Source organism: Scylla paramamosain, chromosome 30 (assembly GCF_035594125.1).
Source record: "Scylla paramamosain isolate STU-SP2022 chromosome 30, ASM3559412v1, whole genome shotgun sequence".
NCBI lineage: Eukaryota > Metazoa > Arthropoda > Malacostraca > Decapoda > Portunidae > Scylla > Scylla paramamosain.
Genome location: NC_087180.1, coordinates 397,404 through 422,502, shown reverse-complemented (window position 1 = coordinate 422,502; position 25,099 = coordinate 397,404). Strand labels below are relative to the sequence as shown.

The following is a 25,099-nucleotide window of genomic DNA, read 5'->3' as shown; positions in this document are numbered from 1 at the left end:
TAATTACTCTTATCTCTTATCTTATTTATTGTTATCTGAGTCTCTCATCCCATTCCACTATTGTTTCCTGATAATATCCCCCATCCCCCAACACCCCCCCCCCTCTCTCTCTCTCTCTCTCTCTCAAATCTCAAGTTTTCTCTCATAGTTGACTTTCTGGTTTCTGGTTTGGTCACACATAAAGGACAGCAGAGAGAGAGATGCCTAAGGGCAAGGATAAGTGGTAGAAGTGGTGGCTGCAGAAGCATGTCCTTCACTGAAATGGGAGCACTGAGTGCTGCAGTATGTCAAGGAAAGGGATGAAAAGATAATGAGAGGATTAGAGCATGGAAAGAGTTCATGGAGACACTTCTGCAATAACTATCTTATTAGGAAATTGTTTGGAAGAGCCCTCAGATGCTGTTAAATATGTAAATAGTTCCCTCCCATCTCCCCCATACTCTGGCATTCATTATTTGCCCTTATCATATCATCTGTCTCCAATCATCTTCCTTTTGGATTAATTCATAAAACAGATTCAGCTTCATTTGTTGATATACGTACAAGCTGTACTGCAAATCAAAACTGTCACTAAGTGAATGGTAATGCTGATGTCAACTTTCTTGAGGGTTGATCACATGTGTACCAGGGTGAGAGGCTTGGCTGGGTGTGCTCAAACTGTACAGTGTTTTATGGATAAGAGCAGGCATCACTGACATAAAATGAGGCAGCTGCAAGTGTGGTTTACTCTAAGAAACAGTCTAGAATCTCTTTATGCTACTTGAGGTCTTACTGAGAGACTTTAGAGCCAGAGAGTCATGCACACTGACACACTGGTCAGATGGTCCACTTGGATCTTTACTAAGATACAGATGATTCCTGCTAACTTTACACAACTCTACTGCAGGTACTGCATTCTACATTTGCTAGCACATAACACAACTTAAACAAAAAAAGAAAGGAATGCACAAATTCTCACATCTAATGTGGTCATGTAGCCAAATGAGAGATAGCAAGTTGGACACAAAATGTAGAGCAGCTGGTGGTGTGTGGCTGATGGGTCTGGCACCATTTGTCTTCAGTGCTGGCCCATAAACACAAAACTGTGATATGCACTGTGATGCATAACACATACTGAGAAGAACAAGCTTGTGCTGATGTAGTCATATTACTAAATGAGGAATTGGATACACAGTGTACAAGTGCTAATACAGAGCTGCACCTACAAGCTCCACTGTGTTGAGGTAATGGCTTGTGCTTGTGCTCCATCAGGCAAAAAAAGCCCAGCCAGCAGATTCCATAAGGCCAGAATTGTGCCCCATTCAAATCTCTTGGTCATCACTGAGCCTGATGTTTGATTTGGTTTGGGTCTGTGTATCATTCACCCAATCCCACAACTGGCTCATGGCCTCCACCAGCTGATGCTGCCAGCCAGTCATAAGGGCAACACTAGCAGTGTCACTCCTTTACTTCAACCTTCAAAGGATATCAACAAGTGAATCACTTGTGATATCCTTTATATCTCATCATATTTCAGAGCTTTTTAGTTGAAATGTATCTCTACAGATACACAAGTGTTTAGGGGTGGGTCATTTTATCATTTAATAAATGGCAAATTAAAATTCCCTAAAATTATAATATTCTTCCCAAAACAAATATCACAGAGAAAAGCAAGCAAGGACTCGTTTCATTTGCTGAATTTGAGCGAGGTCTACATACAACAATCAAATACAAGTCAGAATCCACTTCCTGAAAATTCAAAACAGATTTAATACAAATACCTGTGTCATGTTTAGTAATAACAGCATCATCATCATTTCTCGCCTGAGATATCTACAAAAGAGCAGGGTGTTGAGGACAATAGTCCAGCTTCACTCACCCTCAGCACATACAAATCATAATCATCAATGAAACAATTTACATAATTAAGTTTGTTCTGCAAAGAATTGACATTGACATGGGCAACATTTAAAGACACAAAATTTTCAATATTTTGAGTGCACATTAGCTACTGTAAAGGGGTCAGAAAGATTCGTCTGGGGACCTGCAAGGAGTATGGGAGTTGAGAAGCTGCACCAGCAACAGAAGTGGATATTTCTGTAACAGTGTGAACATCTGTACTTTCATTAGAATGTTGACCACTCTGAGTGAAGAGCAGCTAACTTGGGTTATATCTCAGTACTCACTGAGTGCCATCTTGGAGCACTGGGAACAACTGGAGTCTTCCTCACAGCTTATCTCCTGCAATACAACTCTTGATGCTGGTTGTATGTTAACTCTCAGTGTGTGCATATAGTTCTGTATGTACCATGTTGCTTCAAATTTCGTCTGTTGAAGGAGGGAGAATCTGTCATTGTCATTGGGTATGTCTACCCTACAAAAAAACCCTTCACATGGTCAATGCATTTCAAATCCTCAGTAAGTACATCTCTAGTGATATGGAAGTTGGACACACCCTGAAAAATATTCAACAAATTAGAAATATCAGTATTTGGTACACCTCTAATAACCAAAGAACATTAGTGACATTCCCTCTCCCTCATCTCCCTATACTGTTCCTGAATTTTAGCATCAAGTGCAGCCTCATCTGAGCCTAAAGGAGCACTCAAGGGGACAGAACAAAAAGGAATCCATCCTGGAGGAGACTGCATCCACCATGCCACCTAAAGTCTGAACAGACCCACACACTGCAGTGACCATTTCAACCAATTGTTTAATAACTTCCTTGTGATCACACTGTGGCAGAATCAGCTGTTCTACATCTATAAGGTGTGACAGACTTAGAATGTGTATGTTTCTGAATTCTACTTTGTAAACAAACAAATAAGATTCCCTCTCTTGACAATGGAATGACATCTTGGACCACATTATCTGACACATCCATACACATTGCATTACTCCCAGTGAGGTCTAAAGCACTGTTCAGGGGGTGCTGTGAACTTATCATTAAACCCAGCTGTGACCTCACTGAACATTTCCCTTAGTGTCTCACAACACAAGGGGGCAGTCACAGCCTGCCCTCTAAAGACAACTCTCTTCCTCCACACAAAACTACAAGCTCCTAATAACACACACACCCTTCACTCAAAAAATTTTAAAATCATCATGGCGACTCCTTTTTTTTTTTTTTTTTTTATGTAGGAAGGATACTGGCCAAGGGCAACAAAAATCTAATAAAAAAAAATGCCCACTGAAATGCCAGTCCCTAAAAGGGTCAAAGCAGTGGTCAAAAATTGGTGGATAAGTGTCCTGAAACCTCCCTCTTGAAGGAATTCAAGTCATAGGAAGGTGGAAATACAGAAGCAGGCAAGGAGTTCCAGAGTTTACCAGAGAAAGGGATGAATGATTGAGAATACTGGTTAACTCTTGCGTTAGAGAGGTGGACAGAATAGGAGTGAGAGAAAGAAGAAAGTCTTGTGCAGCGAGGCCGCGGAAGGAGGGGAGGCATGCAGTTAGCAAGATCAGAAGAGCAGTTACCATGAAAATAGCGGTAGAAGACAGCTAGAGATGCAACATTGAGGCGGTGAGAGAGAGGCTGAAGACAGTCAGTTAGAGGAGAGGAGTTGATGAGACGAAAAGCTTTTGATTCCACCCTGTCTAGAACAGCAGTATGAGTGGAACCCCCCCAGACATGTGAAGCATACTCCATACATGGACGGATAAGGCCCTTGTACAGAGTTAGCAGCTGGGGGGGTGAGAAAAACTGGCGGAGACGTCTCAGAACACCTAACTTCATAGAAGCTGTTTTAGCTAGAGATGAGATGTGAAGTTTCCAGTTCAGATTATAAGTAAAGGACAGACCGAGGATGTTCAGTGTAGAAGAGGGGGACAGTTGAGTGTCATTGAAGAAGAGGGGATAGTTGTCTGGAAGATTGTGTCGAGTTGATAGATGGAGGAATTGAGTTTTTGAGGCATTGAACAATACCAAGTTTGCTCTGCCCCAATCAGAAATTTTAGAAAGATCAGAAGTCAGGCGTTCTGTGGCTTCCCTGCGTGATATGTTTACCTCCTGAAGGGTTGGACGTCTATGAAAAGACATGGAAAAGTGCAGGGTGGTATCATCAGCATAGGAGTGGATAGGACAAGAAGTTTGGTTTAGAAGATCATTAATGAATAACAAGAAGAGAGTGGGTGACAGGACAGAACCCTGAGGAACACCACTGTTAATAGATTTAGGAGAAGAACAGTGACCGTCTACCACAGCAGCAATAGAACGGTCAGAAAGGAAACTTGAGATGAAGTTACAGAGAGAAGGATAGAAACTGTAGGAGGGTAGTTTGGAAATCAAAGCTTTGTGCCAGACTCTATCAAAGGCTTTTGATATGTCCAAGGCAACAGCAAAAGTTTCACCAAAGTCTCTAAAAGAGGATGACCAAGACTCAGTAAGGAAAGCCAGAAGATCACCAGTAGAGCGGCCTTGATGGAACCCATACTGGCGATCAGATAGAAGGTTGTGAAGTGATAGATGTTTAAGAATCTTCCTGTTGAGGATAGATTCAAAAACTTTAGATAAGCAGGAAATTAAAGCAATAGGACGGTAGTTTGAGGGATTAGAGCGGTCACCCTTTTTAGGAACAGGTTGAATGTAGGCAAACTTCCAGCAAGAAGGAAAGGTAGATGTTGACAGACAGAGCTGAAAGAGTTTGACTAGGCAAGGTGCAAGCACGGAGGCACAGTTTCGGAGAACAATAGGAGGGACCCCATCAGGTCCATAAGCCTTCCGAGGGTTTAGGCCAGCGAGGGCATGGAAAACATCATTACGAAGAATTTTAATACGAGGCATGAAGTAGTCAGAGGGTGGAGGAGAGGGAGGAACAAGCCCAGAATCGTCCAAGGTAGAGTTTTTAGCAAAGGTTTGAGCAAAGAGTTCAGCTTTAGAAATAGATGTGATAGCAGTGGTGCCATCTGGTTGAAGTAGAGGAGGGAAAGAAGAAGAAGCAAAGTTATTGGAGATATTTTTGGCTAGATGCCAGAAATCACGAGGGGAGTTAGATCTTGAAAGGTTTTGACATTTTCTGTTAATGAAGGAGTTTTTGGCTAGTTGGAGAACAGACTTGGCATGGTTCCGGGCAGAAATATAAAGTGCATGAGATTCTGGTGAAGGAAGGCTTAAGTACCTTTTGTGGGCCACCTCTCTATCATGTATAGCACGAGAACAAGCTGTGTTAAACCAAGGTTTAGAAGGTTTAGGACGAGAAAAAGAGTGAGGAATGTACGCCTCCATGCCAGACACTATCACCTCTGTTATGCGCTCAGCACACAAAGACGGGTCTCTGACACGGAAGCAGTAGTCATTCCAAGGAAAATCAGCAAAATACCGCCTCAGGTCCCCCCAACTAGCAGAGGCAAAACGCCAGAGGCACCTTCGCTTAGGGGGATCCTGAGGAGGGATTGGAGTGATAGGACAAGATAAAGATATGAGATTGTGATCGGAGGAGCCCAACGGAGAAGAAAGGGTGACAGCATAAGCAGAAGGATTAGAGGTCAGGAAAAGGTCAAGAATGTTGGGCGTATCTCCAAGACGGTCAGGAATACGAGTAGGGTGTTGCACCAATTGCTCTAGGTCATGGAGGATAGCAAAGTTGTAGGCTAGTTCACCAGGATGGTCAGTGAAGGGAGAGGAAAGCCAAAGCTGGTGGTGAACATTGAAGTCTCCAAGAATGGAGATCTCTGCAAAAGGGAAGAGGGTCAGAATGTGCTCCACTTTGGAAGTTAAGTAGTCAAAGAATTTCTTATAGTCAGAGGAGTTAGGAGAGAGGTATACAGCACAGATAAATTTAGTATGAGAATGACTCTGTAGTCGTAGCCAGATGGTGGAAAACTCGGAAGATTCGAGAGCGTGGGCACGAGAGCAGGTTAAGTCATTGCGCACATAAACGCAGCATCCAGCTTTGGATCGAAAATGAGGATAGAGAAAGTAGGAGGGAACAGAAAAGGGGTTACTGTCAGTTGCCTCAGACACCTGAGTTTCAGTGAGGAAAAGAGGACCATAAATGTCCCCAGGTCGGACTGCCTTTCTGTCGACGAGCCTAAGTGTCTTGACACCCCACTCAACTTTTTCTTCATTAACTTCTGCAACATTCGCGGTCTAAGATCTAATTTTCAATCTGTAGAACACCACCTCTCCTCTTATAAACCTCATCTTCTTTTCCTCACTGAAACTCAGGTGTCTGAGGCAACTGACAGTAGCTCCTTTTCTGTTCCCTCCTACTTTCTCTATCCTCATTTTCAATCCAAAGCTGGATGCTGCGTTTATGTGCGCAATGACTTAACCTGCTCTAGTGCCCACGCTCTTGAATCTTCCGAGTTTTCCACCATCTAGCTATGACTACAGAGTCACTCTCATACTAGATTTATCTGTGCTGTATACCTCTCACCTAACTCATCTGACTATAAGAAATTCTTTGACTACTTAACTTCCAAAGTGGAGCACATTCTGACCCTCTTCCCTTTTGCAGAGATCTCCATTCTTGGAGACTTCAATGTTCACCACCAGCTTTGGCTTTCCTCTCCCTTCACTGACCATCCTGGTGAACTAGCCTACAACTTTGCTATCCTCCATGACCTAGAGCAATTGGTGCAACACCCTACTCGTATTCCTGACCGTCTTGGAGATACGCCCAACATTCTTGACCTTTTCCTGACCTCTAATCCTTCTGCTTATGCTGTCACCCTTTCTTCTCCGTTAGGCTCCTCCAATCACAATCTCATATCTTTATCTTGTCCTATCACTCCAATCCCTCCTCAGGATCCCCCTAAGCGAAGGTGCCTCTGGCGTTTTGCCTCCGCTAGTTGGGGGGACCTGAGGCGGTATTTTGCTGATTTTCCTTGGAATGACTACTGCTTCCGTGTCAGAGACCCGTCTTTGTGTGCTGAGCGCATAACAGAGGTGATAGTGTCTGGCATGGAGGCGTACATTCCTCACTCTTTTTCTCGTCCTAAACCTTCTAAACCTTGGTTTAACACAGCTTGTTCTCGTGCTATACATGATAGAGAGGTGGCCCACAAAAGGTATTTAAGCCTTCCATCACCAGAATCTCATGCATTTTTATATTTCTGCCCGGAACCATGCCAAGTCTGTTCTCCAACTAGCCAAAAACTCCTTCATTAACAGAAAATGTCAAAACCTTTCAAGATCTAACTCCCCTCGTGATTTCTGGCATCTAGCCAAAAATATCTCTAATAACTTTACTTTTTCTTTCCCTCCTCTATTTCAACCAGATGGCACCACTGCTATCACATCTATTTCTAAAGCTGAACTCTTTGCTCAAACCTTTGCTAAAAACTCTACCTTGGATGATTCTGGGCTTGTTCCTCCCTCTCCTCCACCCTCTGACTACTTCATGCCACCTATTAAAATTCTTCGTAATGATGTTTTCCATGCCCTTGCTGGCCTAAACCCTCGGAAGGCTTATGGACCTGATGGGGTCCCTCCTATTGTTCTCCGAAACTGTGCCTCCGTGCTTGCACCCTACCTAGTCAAACTCTTTCAGCTCTGTCTGTCAACATCTACCTTTCCTTCTTGCTGGAAGTTTGCCTACATTCAACCTGTTCCTAAAAAGAGTGACCGTTCTAATCCCTCAAACTACCGTCCTATTGCTTTAATTTCCTGCCTATCTAAAGTTATTGAATCTATCCTCAACAGGAAGATTCTTAAGCATCTATCACTTGACAACCTATCTGATCGCCAGTATGGGTTCCGTCAAGGCCGCTCTACTGGTGATCTTCTGGCTTTCCTTACTGAGTCTTGGTCATCCTCTTTTAGAGATTTTGGTGAAACTTTTGCTGTTGCCTTGGACATATCAAAAGCTTTTGATAGAGTCTGGCACAAAGCTTTGATTTCCAAACTACCCTCCTATGGTTTCTATCCTTCCCTCTGTAACTTCATCTCAAGTTTCCTTTCTGACCGTTCTATTGCTGCTGTGGTACACGGTCACTGTTCTTCTAAATCTATTGATAGTGGTGTTCCTCAGGTTTCTGTCCTGTCACCCACTCTCTTCTTATTATTCATTAATGATCTTCTAAACCAAACTTCTTGTCCTATCCACTCCTACGCTGATGATACCACCCTGCACTTTTCCACGTCTTTTCATAGACGTCCAACCCTTCAGGAGGTAAACATATCACGCCACAGAACGCCTGACTTCTGATCTTTCTAAAATTTCTGATTGGGGCAGAGCAAACTTGGTATTGTTCAATGCCTCAAAAACTCAATTCCTCCATCTATCAACTCGACACAACCTTTCAGACAACTATCCCCTCTTCTTCAATGACACTCAACTGTCCCCCTCTTCTACACTGAACATCCTCGGTCTGTCCTTTACTTATAATCTGAACTGGAAACTTCACATCTCATCTCTAGCTAAAACAGCTTCTATGAAGTTAGGTGTTCTGAGACGTCTCCGCCAGTTTTTCTCACCCCCCAGCTGCTAACTCTGTACAAGGGCCTTATCCGTCCATGTATGGAATATGCTTCACATGTCTGGGGGGGTTCCACTCATACTGCTCTTCTAGACAGGGTGGAATCAAAAGCTTTTCGTCTCATCAACTCCTCTCCTCTAACTGACTGTCTTCAGCCTCTCTCTCACCGCCGCAATGTTGCATATCTAGCTGTCTTCTACCGTTATTTTCATGCCAACTGCTCTTCTGATCTTGCTAACTGCATGCCTCCCCTCCTTCCGTGGCCTCGCTGCACAAGACTTTCTTCTTTCTCTCACCCCTATTCTGTCCACCTCTCTAACGCAAGAGTTAACCAGTATTCTCAGTCATTCATCCCTTTCTCTGGTAAACTCTGGAACTCCCTGCCTGCTTCTGTATTTCCACCTTCCTATGACTTGAATTCCTTCAAGAGGGAGGTTTCAAGACACTTATCCATCAATTTTTGACCACTGCTTTGATTCTTTTAGGGGACTGGCATTTCAGTGGGCATTTTTTTAATTAGATTTTTGTTGCCCTTGGCCAGTATCCTTCCTACATAAAAAAAAAAAGGGTGAAACCATACATCACACCAGTCACATCCTATACAGCCACTTCCCATAAAGAATCAATGGGTGCCATATAGGGTAGGTGAAACACCACTGGTGTTTACATTAGAGCACTAAGTGCCTATGGGAGTAGGCTGGCCATGGCAATCAGCAGATGAAGTGTCAGCACTGGGGCATGCAACGCGTACAACAGGGCATGTTAGTCACCTTACCTCGAGTCATAAGATATACCAGTTGGCATTGTTGATTTTGGAGTAACTTATATCTTGGGTCTCTTCATTCATCTCATGGCCAACATACAAGTTGGTTCATAGCTCCACATACACCTCCCGAAAACACAGTGCCCTCACTTGGCAGTCACCACTTCTGTCTGCCTGTGAGAGGCTTGCTGGGGGCCTACAAGGTCAGTGAAACACTGGTGCCTGCCAAGAAACTACCATGCAAGGCTGCTACACCCTTCAAAGGCCTGCACACTGTACACATCTACACTACATACAACACACTGTAAACTTCAAATCAAATTCCCTACAAGAACAAGAACAATAAAACCTCAAAGTATTTACTAACTCCTGCAAACAAAAGTGATCATATTGGTAATCCAGGTGCAGCTGCACCAGTCCATCATGATGGGTCTTGGCATGTGGTGAGTCACTGGCCCAGGTGTGGCTGCACCAGTCCATCATGATGAGTCTTGGCGTGTGGTGAGTCACTGGCCCAGATGTGGCTGCACCAGTCCATCAAGATGAGCCTTGGCATGTGGTGAATTAGGTGAGCCAGTAATCCTCAGTCAGGTGAGCTGCATCACACCTGCTGCTGCCAGTCACTGCTGCCACCACCTGTACAGTTTACACACAGGTAAATTTTTCTAGGTGATCGTATGTGCGTTCAAGATTTGTTTTGCTATTCAATCAACAAGCTTCCGCCTTGAGTGTAATGTTTTACACACGTACACACACACACAAATGTACACACAATGAAAACAGAAACTTGAGTGCTTTTTTTTTTTTTTTCTTTTTGATTCTTACTGTGATGTTTTCCAAATGGTTTGCACAACAGACATGTTTGCTTTCTGCAAGATTTCAAACACAGTGCCTGTGAAGTAACTCCGATCACGTCTGCTTACACTTTTAACAAAGCAACTCTTCCCATTGCGTGTGTGTGTGTGTGTGTGTGTGTGTGTGTGTATCTTTTTGTTTATTTTTATAGGATTGAGTAAAGCACATTATGCCTCATTTTTTAAAAGCAAATTACTGTTTTTTCTTCATTTTTCTAACATAATTTCTTGTGGTAAAGCAGTGATCTGTTACCCTGGAAAACTATATTTCTACACATCCACATCTCCTCTTGTCCTGTTAATACTTTTTAGTTTCCTCTTAATAATGAGTTTCCAGGTTGACACTATCCACAACCTTAAATCTCTTGAACCAAGTACATAGCCACTTGCAATGACTCAGACCATTTGATGGTAAAACCTTTCAATTTTATGCAATACTGGTTTCATAGCCTTACTTAGTGGAAATGATGGGCAGCTTCCAAAAGATGATTTCTCAATAACTACTCAACCAATTGTATTGAAATGTGACATGTGTTATGTATCCTTCAGGTGTACATAACTGAGCATGTCAAATATGAATTTGCACTACACATACACAAATGCTTCATAGCAACTCATAAACCAATGAACTAATGAAGCTGAAATTTGGTAAGCAATATAAGCTAACAATGTTTACATGAAGGAACATGCAAAATTCAGATTCCTTCTGCACATGTGCAAACCACAGGATGAAACTTTAAACCCTCTAAATTGTCTTGATGGTAGGGGCATGCCATTTGCTACAGAACTGAATTTTCTATGAAATGATGTATAGAACGGAGCTTTGCCTCTGAAGTTTTGAGTCAGAGTGAGTTTAAGTTAAGTTTTACGCTGGGTGTCTCCAAGTGTCACGTTCCTAACACTCATTTAATTGCAAAGATAAAGTGATACTCAGGCTAGAATCAAACCCCAGTGGGGCAGCATAAGAGCTGCCTCGCCCCAACCTCATCTTGGTGGGTGCAACAGTGACTTTAATCTACTGTGACACAGAGTAGGTGACAAACTGTTTACTGTAAATATAAGCAGTGGCCACAGACCAAGTGACATATTGTTTATTGTAAAGATAAGTAGTCACTGTTTACCTCTACAGTGAATAGTTTGTCACTTGTCACCTGCCCTGTGTCTTGACAGATGAAGGTGTTTGGTGCACCCACTTAGGTGAGGCTGGGATGAAGGCAAAAATACCACAACTCCTGCTGCTTCACCCATTGACCTCTGTGTGGCAAGACGGTTCCATTGCCATCCTGCTGCGATTTGATTCCAACCAGAGGGCAAACTCACATTTTTTATGTTTATTATTTATTAAGCATATCAGGACACAATACCTACAGCTCTCAAGTTTCAAAACAAGAATCATGATCAATAGTATGTTTATTATGAGTGATACCATAAAACATAAATACAGAACTGTCAATAAAGCAACGTGAAAAAGAAAACAACACACGAAGAACAAGATTTCATATTAATTAAGCATATAAAATGTGCATAATGCTAACCAGTGTGTAGTTAATGCATCAGGGAGGGTAACTCACTCACCACTCTTGTGCCCCTTAACGATATCTACCTTCTTTGTGAGTGTTATTGGTACTCTAGCTTGCTCAGCCTTACTGCTAGGAATAGCACCAGAACTCACTGGCTGCTAGGGAGGCATAATTAGCACTTGAGAGGCAAAGTAAGGCACAATCTATACACCAAGTGATCAGTCACATAAACAACACCACACCAAAGACAGTGAAGGAAAGAACACACCAGCAGTAACACTGTAACACATCTAAGCACCGATCAGTCACATAAAGCACTGTACATTGTACTTGTACTATGATGTAAATATGCATATTGCAAACTTGCAATATGAGTATAATAACAAGCATTAAGGCTGTAAGAGTGGGAAACTGAGATGCACTGAGTTTAGTTTAAAAGAGGACTGGTGGGGAGAATGAATGGTAGGTAGCGGACAAGGAATGGGTGTGCAATTGTCTTCTAATGCTCACAAACTTGTCTGCACATCTGAATCATTGTCCATCACCACACAGCCTGGATGTGTTAGTGGGAGTGTGCAGGAAGGCACTCATTTTAAACTTTGTAATTTTACTCACCTTGGACTGAAGCTCATTTCATTGTTTTTTTGTCCTTATATAAAGAAAATAGTCCCTAATTTATACACCTCATATCACTGGGTTCTCATATAACAGATGCTCATATAATGGGACCTCCCAGTACATAAATACTAATGATAGTAATAATGGCAATGGAAATAAAGTGTAATTAGCACAAAACAATCAGAACAATCAGAATGATAGACAAAAGATAATACATCATAATACACAGTAACATTCTTTAAGGTCAATGTAGGTTTCAATACTGAACGATACATTTGAAGTTACAATAGTCAGCATTTAATAATATGTCTTTTTAAACTTTTTTTGAAAATAAGAAGGGAAGGAGCATCTTGAACACAGGGGGTGTAGTGTTCCAGACAGCTGGGCCTAAATAAGCTAGTGAATGTTGGAATTTGGCTAGGTGGTGAGAAGGAAGGCACGGATGATGGTAGTGCCAGGTGTTGTAGCTGTGTGAGACAAGGAAGGCACAGGTGATGGTAGTGCCAGGTGTTGTAGCCGTGTGAGGGAAGGAAGGCACAGGTGATGGCAGTGCTTGGTGTTGCAGCTGTGTGAGGGAATGAAGGCATGGGTGATGGCAGTGCCGGGTGTTGCAGCCGTGTGAGGGAAGGTAGCTGTGAAGAACATTCTTTTTTGTGTACATGGTGACAATTGAAAGTTTGGTTATATCATCCAATTTCAAAATATTATTGTGTTTGAAAAATGGATCAATATGGTCTAAGTAATTACTGTTAGTCAATATCCATACATTTTTTTGAAGTTGTAATTTTGAAGGAATCAAACAAATAGAGTGGGTTGCACACCATAAGGGGTTACAGTACATGAATAGTAGGTAAATGTGAGCACAACATAAGCATTTAAGGACATTTAGTAGCATGAAATCTTTGATTTGATAAAGAAAAGCTGTATGTCTTAAGATCTTTAATGCAATATTATTTATGTGGTACTTAAAAGTTAGAATCATCATAAGTAGCTCCAAGAAATTTGATGTGGTTTATTTCAGAAATTGATTTATTATTTATTAAAAGATGTGGAATATTTAGTATAAAGGGAGTTTTACCAGTGTTAACATTAAATCTTTTGGATGTGAACCACGGACCAAGTTTATCGAGTTCATTGTTAGCATAGAGCACAAGCTGCTGTGGGGATTCACGCTGTCTGCAAATAGAAGTGTTTGAGATTCAGTAAAATTATTTGGTATGTCAATAATGTAAATCAAAAATAATATAAGGCCTAAGACACTGCCCTGAGGAACTCCTGGTGTGACTGAAGTTACGGATGACTTTTCACTATTAAAATGATTTGTTGATTTCTGTTTAAATAATCTTCAAACCACGAGAGTATTGAACCATGATACCATAATGATGCATCTTATGAAGAATTTTACAATTAACTGTACCAAAAGCCTTGGCAAATTCTATAAAGATGGATATAACAGAAAGTTTATTATCTATAGCAAAAAAAAAAAAGTAGAGAAAGTATTCAAAGCTGGAAAAGTGTTATTTGCATTTAAAACAAAACTGAGCAGGGTTGAGAATATTCTTAATTTCCAAGTAGCTCATTAATTGTGATTTAAGTGCACAGAAACCCTGCCTTGGATCAGGAATCTGGTGCTTCCTTCCCTCCACTCTTCTCATGGCCAAGATCAACAAGAGCAGATCACATCCTTCAGCTTGCAAGATCTTTTGATTATTTGTTTGCATTCTGAAGGGAGGACATTTGTGAATAAGTAAAGAATAATTTTCTTAATCTGAATTTATTGAGAGATAAATTTAAATATAATTATAAATCTGTGAGTTTATAAATCAATGGTGCAATGCAGAGCTATAGTAAATGTCCCACTCCTGTCAATAATGAGTCATTCCACTAATGCGCATGATCTGTTCCAAACTCGAGCAGCACATTCAATATTCACCAGTAACAAGTTAACTTTTACTGCAACATGACCAATTTTCCATGGTACAATTTTTATCTGATTAGTATTTCATGGCAAATTCCTGCACACTCCTTGGTGGGTCCCATCACAACAGAGGTGGTGTTTACAGTTCTGTCTTTTTAAACTATTTTTGAAAGTAAGAAGGGAAGGAGCATCTTGAATATAGAGGAAGTAGTAGCCTGATCATTATTGTTGTGGTTCCCAGAGTCCTGCGCCAGGTGGTCCATCACTCCTTGATGGGCCTGATCATTATTGTTGTCGTGCTTGGAGTTCTGTGCCAGGTGGTCTGTTACTCCTTGGTGGGCCTGATCATAATTGCTGTGGTGCTTAGAGTCCTGCGCCAGGTGGGCCATGTGAGCCCCGGTGGAGTGACCCTACTGGGTATTTTTTCATTCAAATGGATGCAATTGATGTTAGGCCTACATGCTGAGTACCACCATCCACTAAACATTTTCCTGGCACAGTAGCGATTTGTTTTGTTCAGGTTGTCATAGGTGCTGAACACTGGCTCCCTCTCACCCTCCTGGCGCTCCAGTGCATCCCCAGCATTGCCACTGTAACCGTCAACGTTTAGTTTGTATCCGTTTTCTTCCGAGTCTAAGTAGAAACTGGAGTAAGCAGCGTATGCTTGGTTGCCTTTTGTGTCTTGAAGGTTAACTCGCATTTCACAATTGCGCACACTACACAGCACATAGATGTTCTGTAGTCCGGCCCAGTACTCGGTGGTAAAGTTGCCAAAGCCTATCTTGTATGGGTACCATCCCTGGTTAAAAATGACATGATCAGCATACCTCTGCCGCCGCTGCACCACAGTCCAGCCTCCACCATCTGTCTCCATGTCACACAGCAGGGTTATTGGTCTTTTCCCTTGATTCTTCAAGAAGAATGTATAGTAACCAGATTTATAGCCATCCTTCAGTGCATCAGAGCAATCAACCCAGGCTACTCTGTTGTACACAAAGTCCACCGTCTCATATATATCCCGCACCAGTGCATGCAGCTTCTTGATGTGCATGCCAAGGCACTCGTACATCAGCCTCAGAACAAACACAATGTCGTACTCACTGATGTCATTGCTCTCTTTTGGCATCATTCTCATTAGTTCATAAAGGCGTTTTTCCTTTTCAGGCAAACTGGCATCACCACCTGTGTTCTGAGTGTTCTCTGTAACATCTTCCTGCACACTGATGTCCTTATTTGTGGGAGACTTCAAGAAAGAACCATTATCAAAGGAAGCAGGAAGATCACCTGGTCTCAGAAGGTAATTTCCGCTGCCATAATTCTTGATGGAGCTGGCTGGGATGTAACTCAGTCCAGTTCCATCCTGGATGTTCTCCTCTGGTGGGCCTCCCATCCTTCTGTGCAAAGCCTTCACATTACTCTCTGCCAACACCAGGATTCCTAGCAATGCATGCCAAAATGCAGCCATTTCTTCACCTGCACAAAACTACCAGGAGAAACCTGGAGACAGATGCTGCTTCCTGCACTGAGACACAGCATGTTAACCAAGATGTCTGTAGTGGCTAAGTGAAACATGGGGCCTCATGCATGTATGCTGCCACACACTGCCAACAAACCTGCACATTTCCTCCAAACATCTTACGAAGCAAAAAATTTTTTTTCTCGGAGTGCAACAGACATCTAGTTTCCACTGACATCCGTACAGCATAGCACTATTTTATTACATAATAAAAAAAACAGCAGATAATTGTTTCATATTTACCCACGTCATATTTCAAAAGGAGGGTTACCACTATACAATGTATGTTTATACAGATACAGGTAGTATAGTGCTGACCTTCTTCTGCCAAACATTCTCTCAACTCATCTTCTCATCAGTAACTGCTTTAGGTAATGAATAAAACATTTACAACAAATAAAATCTCCCAAAATAAATGTATGTACAGCACATTTGTTACTACTCCACTTTAGAATGCCATTGAAATTTGTCTGCAAAAGAATAATTTACTAAAAAGTCTCAAAACATGAAAAATCTATATTTTGAAAAATTTCCAGGATAAAAAGACACGTTGATAACACACCTATACCATGCAAGGCCCTGAGGAGACAGGCCAGTGATGTGGCAGTAAGGTGGTGTGGTGGTGGCAGGCTGAGCTGTAGTAGTGCACTGAGGCCTCATTTTGAGTCACATTACCTTGCCCACTGCCCACCATACATCATTGCATAAAGAGGTACTTGATCATATAAAGAGGGGTCAAAATATCTATAAACTCCTGGGGGGAAAATAGAAATATACAGAGTACCAGATTTTATGAGCAGAAATGAGAATCCCACCAGAATATGGAACTTGTGCATAATTACATGCACTGCTCTCAGTTAAAAAAAGGAAATAAGTAGCACATACATAAAACACAATAAAGCTTCCCTACTATAATGTAACAGGTGATCCTGCTGTAGACAGGACAGCATAAAGCACCTGCCAAGTCACAGGGAGGGGCCAGGGGGTGGGGCCTCCTAACTTGTTGTTCACTCTCAGTGTCCCCTCTGCTTTCTCTCCCTCACTCCTCACCCATCCTTTGCAAAATTACCTATATGAATTTATTTTTTCATACCTGACAACTTAAGCAAAGACTCGGCATTGGTGGAACACAAGGGCAAGTGGGCAGTGTTTGATGGGGTGTGATGGGAGTGGCTTCACATTTTGCTGTCTGTGTATATTTTATCAAAATTGTGGATTACTGTTACCATGTGAGGTATCTTCAGTAATGTGATGATGGTGCACACTACAGCTTGCAGGGGAGCACACCACACCTCCAGACAAGCATGCAAGGCTGCTGATGGCATGGAGTGAACTACAAGATGAGGAGTGCTTGACTGAAGTGCTGCATGTTGATTGTAGCATGAGTTGTGGTAGATATGTGATCAGATAAGGCATGGCACTAAAGCATTTTTAAAATATACCAATAAAGATATATTTTCCTAGCAAAAATTACAATTGATGAAAAGAAAATGGAACAGCATACAGTAAAGCATAATATAAAAGTCAAAAGTAGATTATTAAATTAGGGAGGATGTAAGACTTGTCCACTTGTTAATAAAAAAAAATAAATAAATAAAGAAATAAAAAAATAAAGAAACTATCTCAATGCTTTATTCAAAGTTTAAATGTAAAAAAGGAACAATTTGAGAAGATACTTACGGAAAATATCTGAAGTGTCTCCATGTTATCAGCAAAGCAGGAACAGTGGCTGGAAGCAATGCAGGTACTTCACTCATCCACATTTAAAAAGAGAGACATTTGCTACATTATTATTCACCTCACACCTTCCCACAGGTGGCACACTCACTTTAAGTGTCCTAAAGTCACACACAATTCTATTTTCTCCTCTCAAACAATCACCTTAATTTTCCCAGCATCACCTTCACCTTCCATCTCACACACACCCTGTGGAAATGATCCAACACTATGAGGTTCCCTTTCACTCTCTGCCAGTGTCATCTGGAAATAGACATGCTACTACAGTCCATCCCACTCCACTGCATCAACATTTCCTACTTGAGATTCTGTCTCCATCATACACCCATCCATGAATACATTAAACAACCACAGAGGCATCACACAGCCTTGCCTCACTGCTGCTCCTGCACAGAAACTCTCCAAACTCAATCATGCACTTGCATCCTTAAAAAGAGCTTCATTCCTACCAACAACTGTCCTCCTACACCATAAATTTTAAGAATATCCCAAAGGGGTTCCTATACACCCTATCACATGCTTTTCCTAGGTTCAGCAAAGCCTACAGTAGTTGTAATCGAGAACTGCAGAACTCCTATCCTTGGCAGTAACCATGCAGAGAACACAAGAGCGCATACTTGAAGTAGAGATTGACAACGTGATCCCGGAAGAGAAGTTCATTACAGGAAGCATTTGGTTCTATTCTTCCATCTACATTGACTTCGGCCACACCCTCAACCTCATCCTCAGGCATTGGAATGTTTCACTGCTTGCAAATGTTGTGGAGCATCATACAGATATATGCAATCTTGCATGTCTTTTCTGGACTCAAATGCACTTCCCCATGAAGAACACAAAACCTTTGTTTCAGTTGTTCAACGGCCCTCTCCACAATACACCATGCTCTCTTGTGGAATCTGAAACATTCATAACAAATTAAGAATGCAGTTAGCAATAACTATTGTGTGTCACAAGTGTTAAGGGAAATTACATCATAGAGAACTTAATATTTATCTTAAATTGCAATGGAAATTAGGCTTCAGGAAAATGTAATATTTACCACAAGATGCAGGTGATTTAAGCATCACTCAGGTCAGTACTTATTTATGTAGTTGATCATTTTGGTTATGTTAGGTTAGGTTAGACCTGCAGGATTAGATTAGACTGCATTAGGGTTATATGTAGTTGGATTAGGGTATGGATAGGAACTGCTGGGTTAGGTTAGATTAAACCCTGCAGAATTAGGAATCTACAGAATTACATCAGGGTTGGCCCCCACAGGGTTAGACCCTACAGGATTTGGTTAAGTTAAGTTTCTGTTAGTTAACTTAAGAAAATATATATACATTTATACAGTGGTGCATGAAGATTCCTGTTCACAAACACCTCACAAACTTCCTCAGCCGGCAAGCACACACTCAGTTGTGTTTTGGCGCACCTGCCATGAACAGTGTGACTGTCATACACTGGAAAGTTTCTTAGGCATCAGGCTACAGCTTGTCACTGATTTCAAGGTCTGGTGCCTTACCAACTATTTGATGAGAGGGGGTTAGACCTGAATCCCCCTACCTCTCCCACCTTCAGTAAATTGCATGCCTTAATATTGAGCCTGGCACGTCTTACTTTGACTTTCAGGATGGTTGGAAAGATGATGATTAAAGAGGAAAAGACATGAAGTCTCATCTTGCATCAATCATGTGTTGGCTGGAAGGAAATACTGGAGCATGCGAGTTTGTGTAAAGCAGGGATTGTTGTGCTACTCATGGTAGCATGTGCTCTGCCATTGTTACATTTCACCTTGTGTCCTGATTTTTGGAAGCCCAAGAAAGACCACACCTGCTAAAGACAAGCTCATAAGACGTGAGGTTGTCAAGAAGAGCTCAGACAAGAGACATGAGGTGAAATTTTGAAAGCATGTGCTGCCATGAGTAGTACAATCCCTGCTTTACACAGACTCACACGCTCCAATATTTCCTTCCAGCCAATGCATGACTGATGCAAGGTGACATTTTTGTGTCTTTTCATCTTGAACTGCCTTTTTTTCACAACCATCCTGAAAGTCAAAGTAAGAAGTGGAAAGCTCAATATGAAGGCATGTGATTTACTAAAGGTGGGAGGGGATATGGGGATCCAAGTCAAACCCCCAATAAACAGCTAGGAAGGCACCTGATCTTGAAATCAGTAACAAGCTGTAGCCTGATGCCTGAGAAACTTGCCAGTGTTGGATAATCACTCCCAAGTTACAACAGGGTGATAGATATGCATTTTCATTCTGTATTCTTTGTCACAAAAAAAAGTTCCTGGGGCTGGAATTAACTGTATTTATATTAATTTCATTAGGAAAAACTGTTTTGGTTTGTGAACATTTCAGTACACAAATTGAGTAGTGGAACGGATGAAGTTTGTGAATTGAAGTTTCACTGTATGTATAAATAAATAAATAAATAAATAAATAAATAAATAAATAAATAAATAAATATATATATATATATATATATATATATATATATATATATATATATATATATATATATATATATATATATATATATATATATATATATATATATATATATATATATATATATATATATATATATATATATATATATATATATATATATATATATATATATATATATATATATATATATATACACAGTAAAATCCCTCTCATCCGGCATCCGAGTATCCGGCAACTTCAAGTATCTGGCACATTTTTCCCCGAGCCTTAAAATCAATAAAAAATCAATGTGTACTCATAAAATCTATTAAAATTCCCGCGCCAGACATACTTTGTCCCCTCGCCACCAGAGCGCACTGCTTCGCACCACCCGCGGCCCACTGCACTGTGTTTACTCAGTGACTCAGTCCCGCGTGTGCACTGTTTATCGCCTGACGCCTTCATCATGCCTTACACTTAAGCAGCTGATCAGATCAGCTGCTGATTAAGATCAGCTGATCTTTGTTATCGTAAGATGCGTGAGTGTAGGGTGGTGATTGTGGACATAATTTCACTTCTATTCAAGTATCTGGCATGTCGGCAGTCCCGTTAATGCCGGATAAGAGGGATTTTACTGTATCTATTACACCTCTACTTCCTGCCTCTAGCACACCACATTCTCTCCAGGAACTACTTCACTGTCTCAGTCATCCTTTCATTCACACTCCTGGGAATCCTTTGCCTCTGTGTGGGCACTCCAGTCTTTCATCCAGTGTGGATGTGTCCTGCACTGCCCCATGTATTCTTAAAGTATTTTATCTATTCACACAAGAGCTTACCCACTCTACACCTGTAAAAAACTTGACAAGTCTGTACAAACACCTTTAGTAGTGTAGTGACTCATGTGGAAGGCTAAATTACTTGAGAAAAAGAGGGGAGACCCATAAGGATAGGCCAAACCAGTATTTAAACAAAGGACAGGCCAACACCACTCAGCCTTCCCAGACAACACAATTGTACAAATCTACCCATGTGTTACCTGCCAAAACCATTGTGAGACTAGGGTGAAGTGTAATGACTGCCAGATGTGGACATACTACACTGGCACACAACTCCCAATACAGTACATGGTTACCTTATCAAGATACCAGGAAATACGTGTGCCAGGCTTGTGCATCATATAATTTTACTGAATACAAGGACAGGCAAGAGGGAATCCAAGAAAAAACTACCACCACCAATGACAGCAGGGACAACTCAGACAAAGAAGGTGAGGCACATAACAACTACTTGAGTCAAGGGGAGCCAAGTATTGAGCCTGCAAGTGCTGCTGGAAGGAAACCCCCACCACCACCAGAGGACCATCACCACCACCACTACACAACTAACCAGGAACCCAGAGCCCATCAAACCACAACACAAATGGAACCCCTCAGCCACACACCAGCAGACCACCCAAGGTGTGCAAGTACTACAGGAGAGAAAAATGCAGGCATGGTGTAAGTGGTACAAACTGCGAATTCAATCACTCAAGCCATCCTGAAAGCTAATAAATTATGACCTGAGGGAGTCAACAGGCTGCACATTAGGAAGGGAATGCAGGAACCACCACCCTGTCTTGTGTCAGACTGTGTCAAAAAGCAAACGTATCTCAATGAAAACTGCACTTACACCCACATTTGTGGAACTAAAAGAGAGCAACCAACAGAAATACATATCCCCCAGAGGAAAAAGAAAGGGAGCACAAGATCCCATATGCCCAGGGACAGAAAAATACTAATGAGAAAAAGGGCAAAACTATGTAAACATACAGAAAGAGCAGAGAGAGGATACAAGACAAGAAATCTGGATTCAAATAACTCAAATACAGGAAAACATCCTCAGACTCCATGAACAAAAAAAGGAAAGAAGAATTCAAAGCTCTAATTAACATAGAAGTTAACCTTAACTATTTTCTTCAGGTATGCTAACAATTTCTCAAAAAACATGAGCAGCCATTGGACCTATGCTAACATGAAATGGCCACACAAAGGAAAATCCAGAAGAAATATGTAAACTTCTTGCTGAGCAGCACCTATCAGTGTTCAAAATACCAGACAAAACAAACATCACACTAACGTACCCAATTCTTTCTACCAGCGTCACCACCTGAAACCACTACTACTCCAGACCAACAAAATATAAATTTCACAAAATAAGATATAATTACACCAATTAGAACAAAACTGAACTTAGCTCAAAGCCCAGACAGCATATCAACAATGTTACTAATTGTATTTAGATGCAGAGACAGCATAGTGCATCCATCTTATCTGCTCTGGCAAAGGTAAATTCTTAGACACATGTAAAGTGCACACACACACACACACACACACACACACACACACACACACACACACACACACACACACGCACACACACACACACACACACACACACAAAAAAAAGCCAAAATAACTTAAATCTTCAAAGGGAGTAAAAAAGTGTAAAAAAAAAAAAAAAATCTGGTAAATTTATAGTTTAAGCCAATGTCCCCAATGTCTATCCACGGCCCCCCAATCCCTCAAGCAAGCTTGGGGGCCTGTGGGGAACCTAACCTAACCTAACCTAACCTGCCCGCACAGCTTATGGGTACTTATAGAGACTTCCTATTGGTGCAACTCGTGGTGTTAAGTGGTGGTAGCACATGACTGGCCCGAGGAATTATAGACAGTGATCCTATCCAGCAGCTACCCACAATTCAAAGCATTAAACAACTGAAGTTCAGGCAACAATACACCATTTATGTTTACCTGTGGACTTAGAAAAAGTTGAGAGCGCTGTGCATTCCCAGGCCTATTGTGGCGTTATTATTAATTTCCGACAAGTAGTGTAATCATTAGAAATGATGTGAATAGTGAGAAGAACAAAAATGAGGTAGGTTATTACCACGTAGTGTGTAATGGCTTAAACTATAATAAAACCAAAAAACTACAGGCTCAAAGCACTAAACACACACACAAAAAAAAAAAAAAAAAATCCAAAACAAGGTCTAGCACTACCTGGGAGAAAGGAATCTACTAAATACAGGACAGTATGGATTCCAGAAAGGCAGGTCCTGCTTGTCACTCCTGTAGTACCATGACAAACTCCTTCACCATCTTGCAGAAGGCAACAACAGCGGCAGTGTCTTCATGGATTTCAGAGGCAGCAAGCTGAGCCACGGCATACTGTAACACAAGATAAAGGGCCTTGGAACAGCAGAAAAAGTACGTGGGACTGTGGTTAACTGACCTTCCCCACACAAAGCACTGGCAGTGACAGCAAATAGAGGCACCTTCAGAGGAGCACAGGATCATGAGTGGTGCTCCCCAAAGGTTTGTGCTGGGCCCTTTACTCTTCCTTATAGCGACAGGGAACATAAATAGGGAAGTAAGCCACTCAGCAACACCCTCCTTTGCTGATAACACCAATAGCTTTAAAGGGGTTCGAGATAAGAGCATTTCCCGAGAGGATCTCCATAAAATCTTCAAATGGGCCAAAAAGAATAACATGTCATTCAGTGGCGGCCAATTCCAACTGGTCAGATCCTGAACAACACCTACCTCCTGTCCAGTGAGGAACATCATAACTACCACTCATATCCGACGCACGCCACACCACTACTACTGAACACACTCCTTACGCACTCTCTAATTATCAACAGAAGTTTCTGACTTACCCTAGGTAATACAGGAAAATTAATTTAAGAAAACTGGAGCAGAATCAGATGATCTTGATCTTGATGGTACAGGTGGCACAGGATCACTCCTGAGCCAGGCCTTTGGATCGGCAACTCCTGTAGAAGGGGGGGGGAAGAGAAACGAACAGCATCCTCTATCCTAATTGTTCCTACATCTGGCACGCCACATTCTCTCCAGAAACTCTTTCACCGCCTCAATCATCTTTCATTCGCCGCTCTACACAGTCCCAGCAACAACATTATCCATTCCTTTCCTGTCTTCTCCACTCTTTCATTCCTATCATGCCCTAACTCAGTCAGTATCACTTGCATCATCTCATTCCTGTCTCTGGCATACTTCATACACTCCAGCACCACATGTTCCACCGTCTCATCATCTCCCATGTCACACATCTGACACACTTTGCTGGGTTAGCATAACAACTTGATCTTGTTTTTGATCGCCACAGGTGGCTCGGGATCATTCCCGAACTAGGGCTTTGGATCAGCAACTCCTGTAGGAGAGAGAGAGAGAGAGAGAGAGAGAGAGAGAGAGAGAGAGAGAGAGAGAAAAAAAACGAACAGCGTCCTTTACACTAATTATCCCTACATCTGTCACGCCACATTCTCTCCCGGAACTTTTCCACAGCCTCAATCATCCTTTAATTCGTCTCTCAACAGTCCCAGCAGCACCACCATCCATTCCCTTCCTGTCTTCACTCTTTCATTCCTATTATGTCTTAACTCAGAATCACTTGCATCATCTCTTTCCTGTCTCTCTCATGCCTCTCATACTCCAGCACCACATGCGCCACCGTCTCATCCTCTGCCATGTCACGCATCTGGCATATTTTGCTGCGGGACTCAGACTATCTGTAGTTCCGTGCATTAACATCGATACACTGTGCCCTAGCTCGGATGAAATCACCACTCAGGCTTCCATCATGCCACCTTTCATACATCGGGGCCTCTTTCTCCTTGTACCATTCCAGAGTGCTCTCTCGTTTCATCTGATTCTTCCATTCATTCAGTCCCACTCTTCCATTCATTCAGTACTTCACTCCTCTGTCTATCTCACTCTTCCATTTTCTCGCATCCCATTCAGTTCCCACTCTGCCTCCTCTTATCACGACCCATTCATGCACATTTTTATTTCTCCTAGCCATTCTCATCCCCCACACATCCACTCCTGTCTGTTATTCTCGTAAACCTCTTCCTCCATTTGCTTTCACTTTCATTCCACAGATACACCTTTCTTGCTATTCTTGCGTCATCCATTCCTTCAGGCTAATCTTGTACCTAAGTGTCGCTTTTGTAAGTCTTTCCCTAAACGTGCTCCATCCATGTCACCTCTCAAAGCTTCCACTGCTGTGTACTTAGGAGCATTCAGTGCCATCCTAACTACTCTATTCTGCCCCACCTCTAACTTATCAATAATTACTTAACTTTAATTCCATGCAATCATATCCATACCATACTTTATTCTTGGCACAACCACGCTCTTCCACACTTGTCTCACCACGCCAGACTCGCTCTTATCCTTGCTGCGCTTCCCAATCAACCTACCCACTGGTTCACCAAGCTTATCTTTTCATGCTTTGCCTTTTCACTCCCATTCGGACTCATCCACATCCCTAAGTACTTGTATTCT

The 25,099-nt window shown here is 41.8% G+C and overlaps 1 protein-coding gene across 8 annotated transcripts; it reads right to left on the bottom strand.

The window, feature by feature from the left end:
- Window positions 1-121: 121 nt before the first annotated feature.
- Window positions 122-23,951, bottom strand: LOC135116144 (techylectin-5A-like). Of its 8 annotated transcripts, XR_010276186.1 has the most exons (7): window positions 23,449-23,951; window positions 22,790-22,957; window positions 17,944-18,222; window positions 17,270-17,318; window positions 16,816-16,952; window positions 9,531-9,799; window positions 122-2,307 (listed from the first exon to the last, which is right to left on the bottom strand). XR_010276186.1 is itself a non-coding variant. In XM_064033384.1 (6 exons), the coding sequence occupies exon 6, from the start codon at window positions 15,461-15,463 to the stop codon at window positions 14,399-14,401; it is 1,065 nt and encodes a 354-aa protein (XP_063889454.1). In that variant the 5' UTR covers window positions 15,464-15,467; window positions 16,816-16,952; window positions 17,270-17,318; window positions 17,944-18,222; window positions 22,790-22,957; window positions 23,449-23,888; the 3' UTR covers window positions 11,410-14,398. The 8 variants fall into 8 exon arrangements, 5 of the variants coding, with proteins under 5 accessions (XP_063889454.1, XP_063889450.1, XP_063889452.1 ...); XR_010276187.1 differs by lacking the exon at window positions 122-2,307 and having other exon boundaries at window positions 6,907-9,799; window positions 23,449-23,933; XM_064033384.1 differs by lacking the exons at window positions 122-2,307; window positions 9,531-9,799 and adding an exon at window positions 11,410-15,467 and having other exon boundaries at window positions 23,449-23,888.
- Window positions 23,952-25,099: the final 1,148 nt, after the last annotated feature.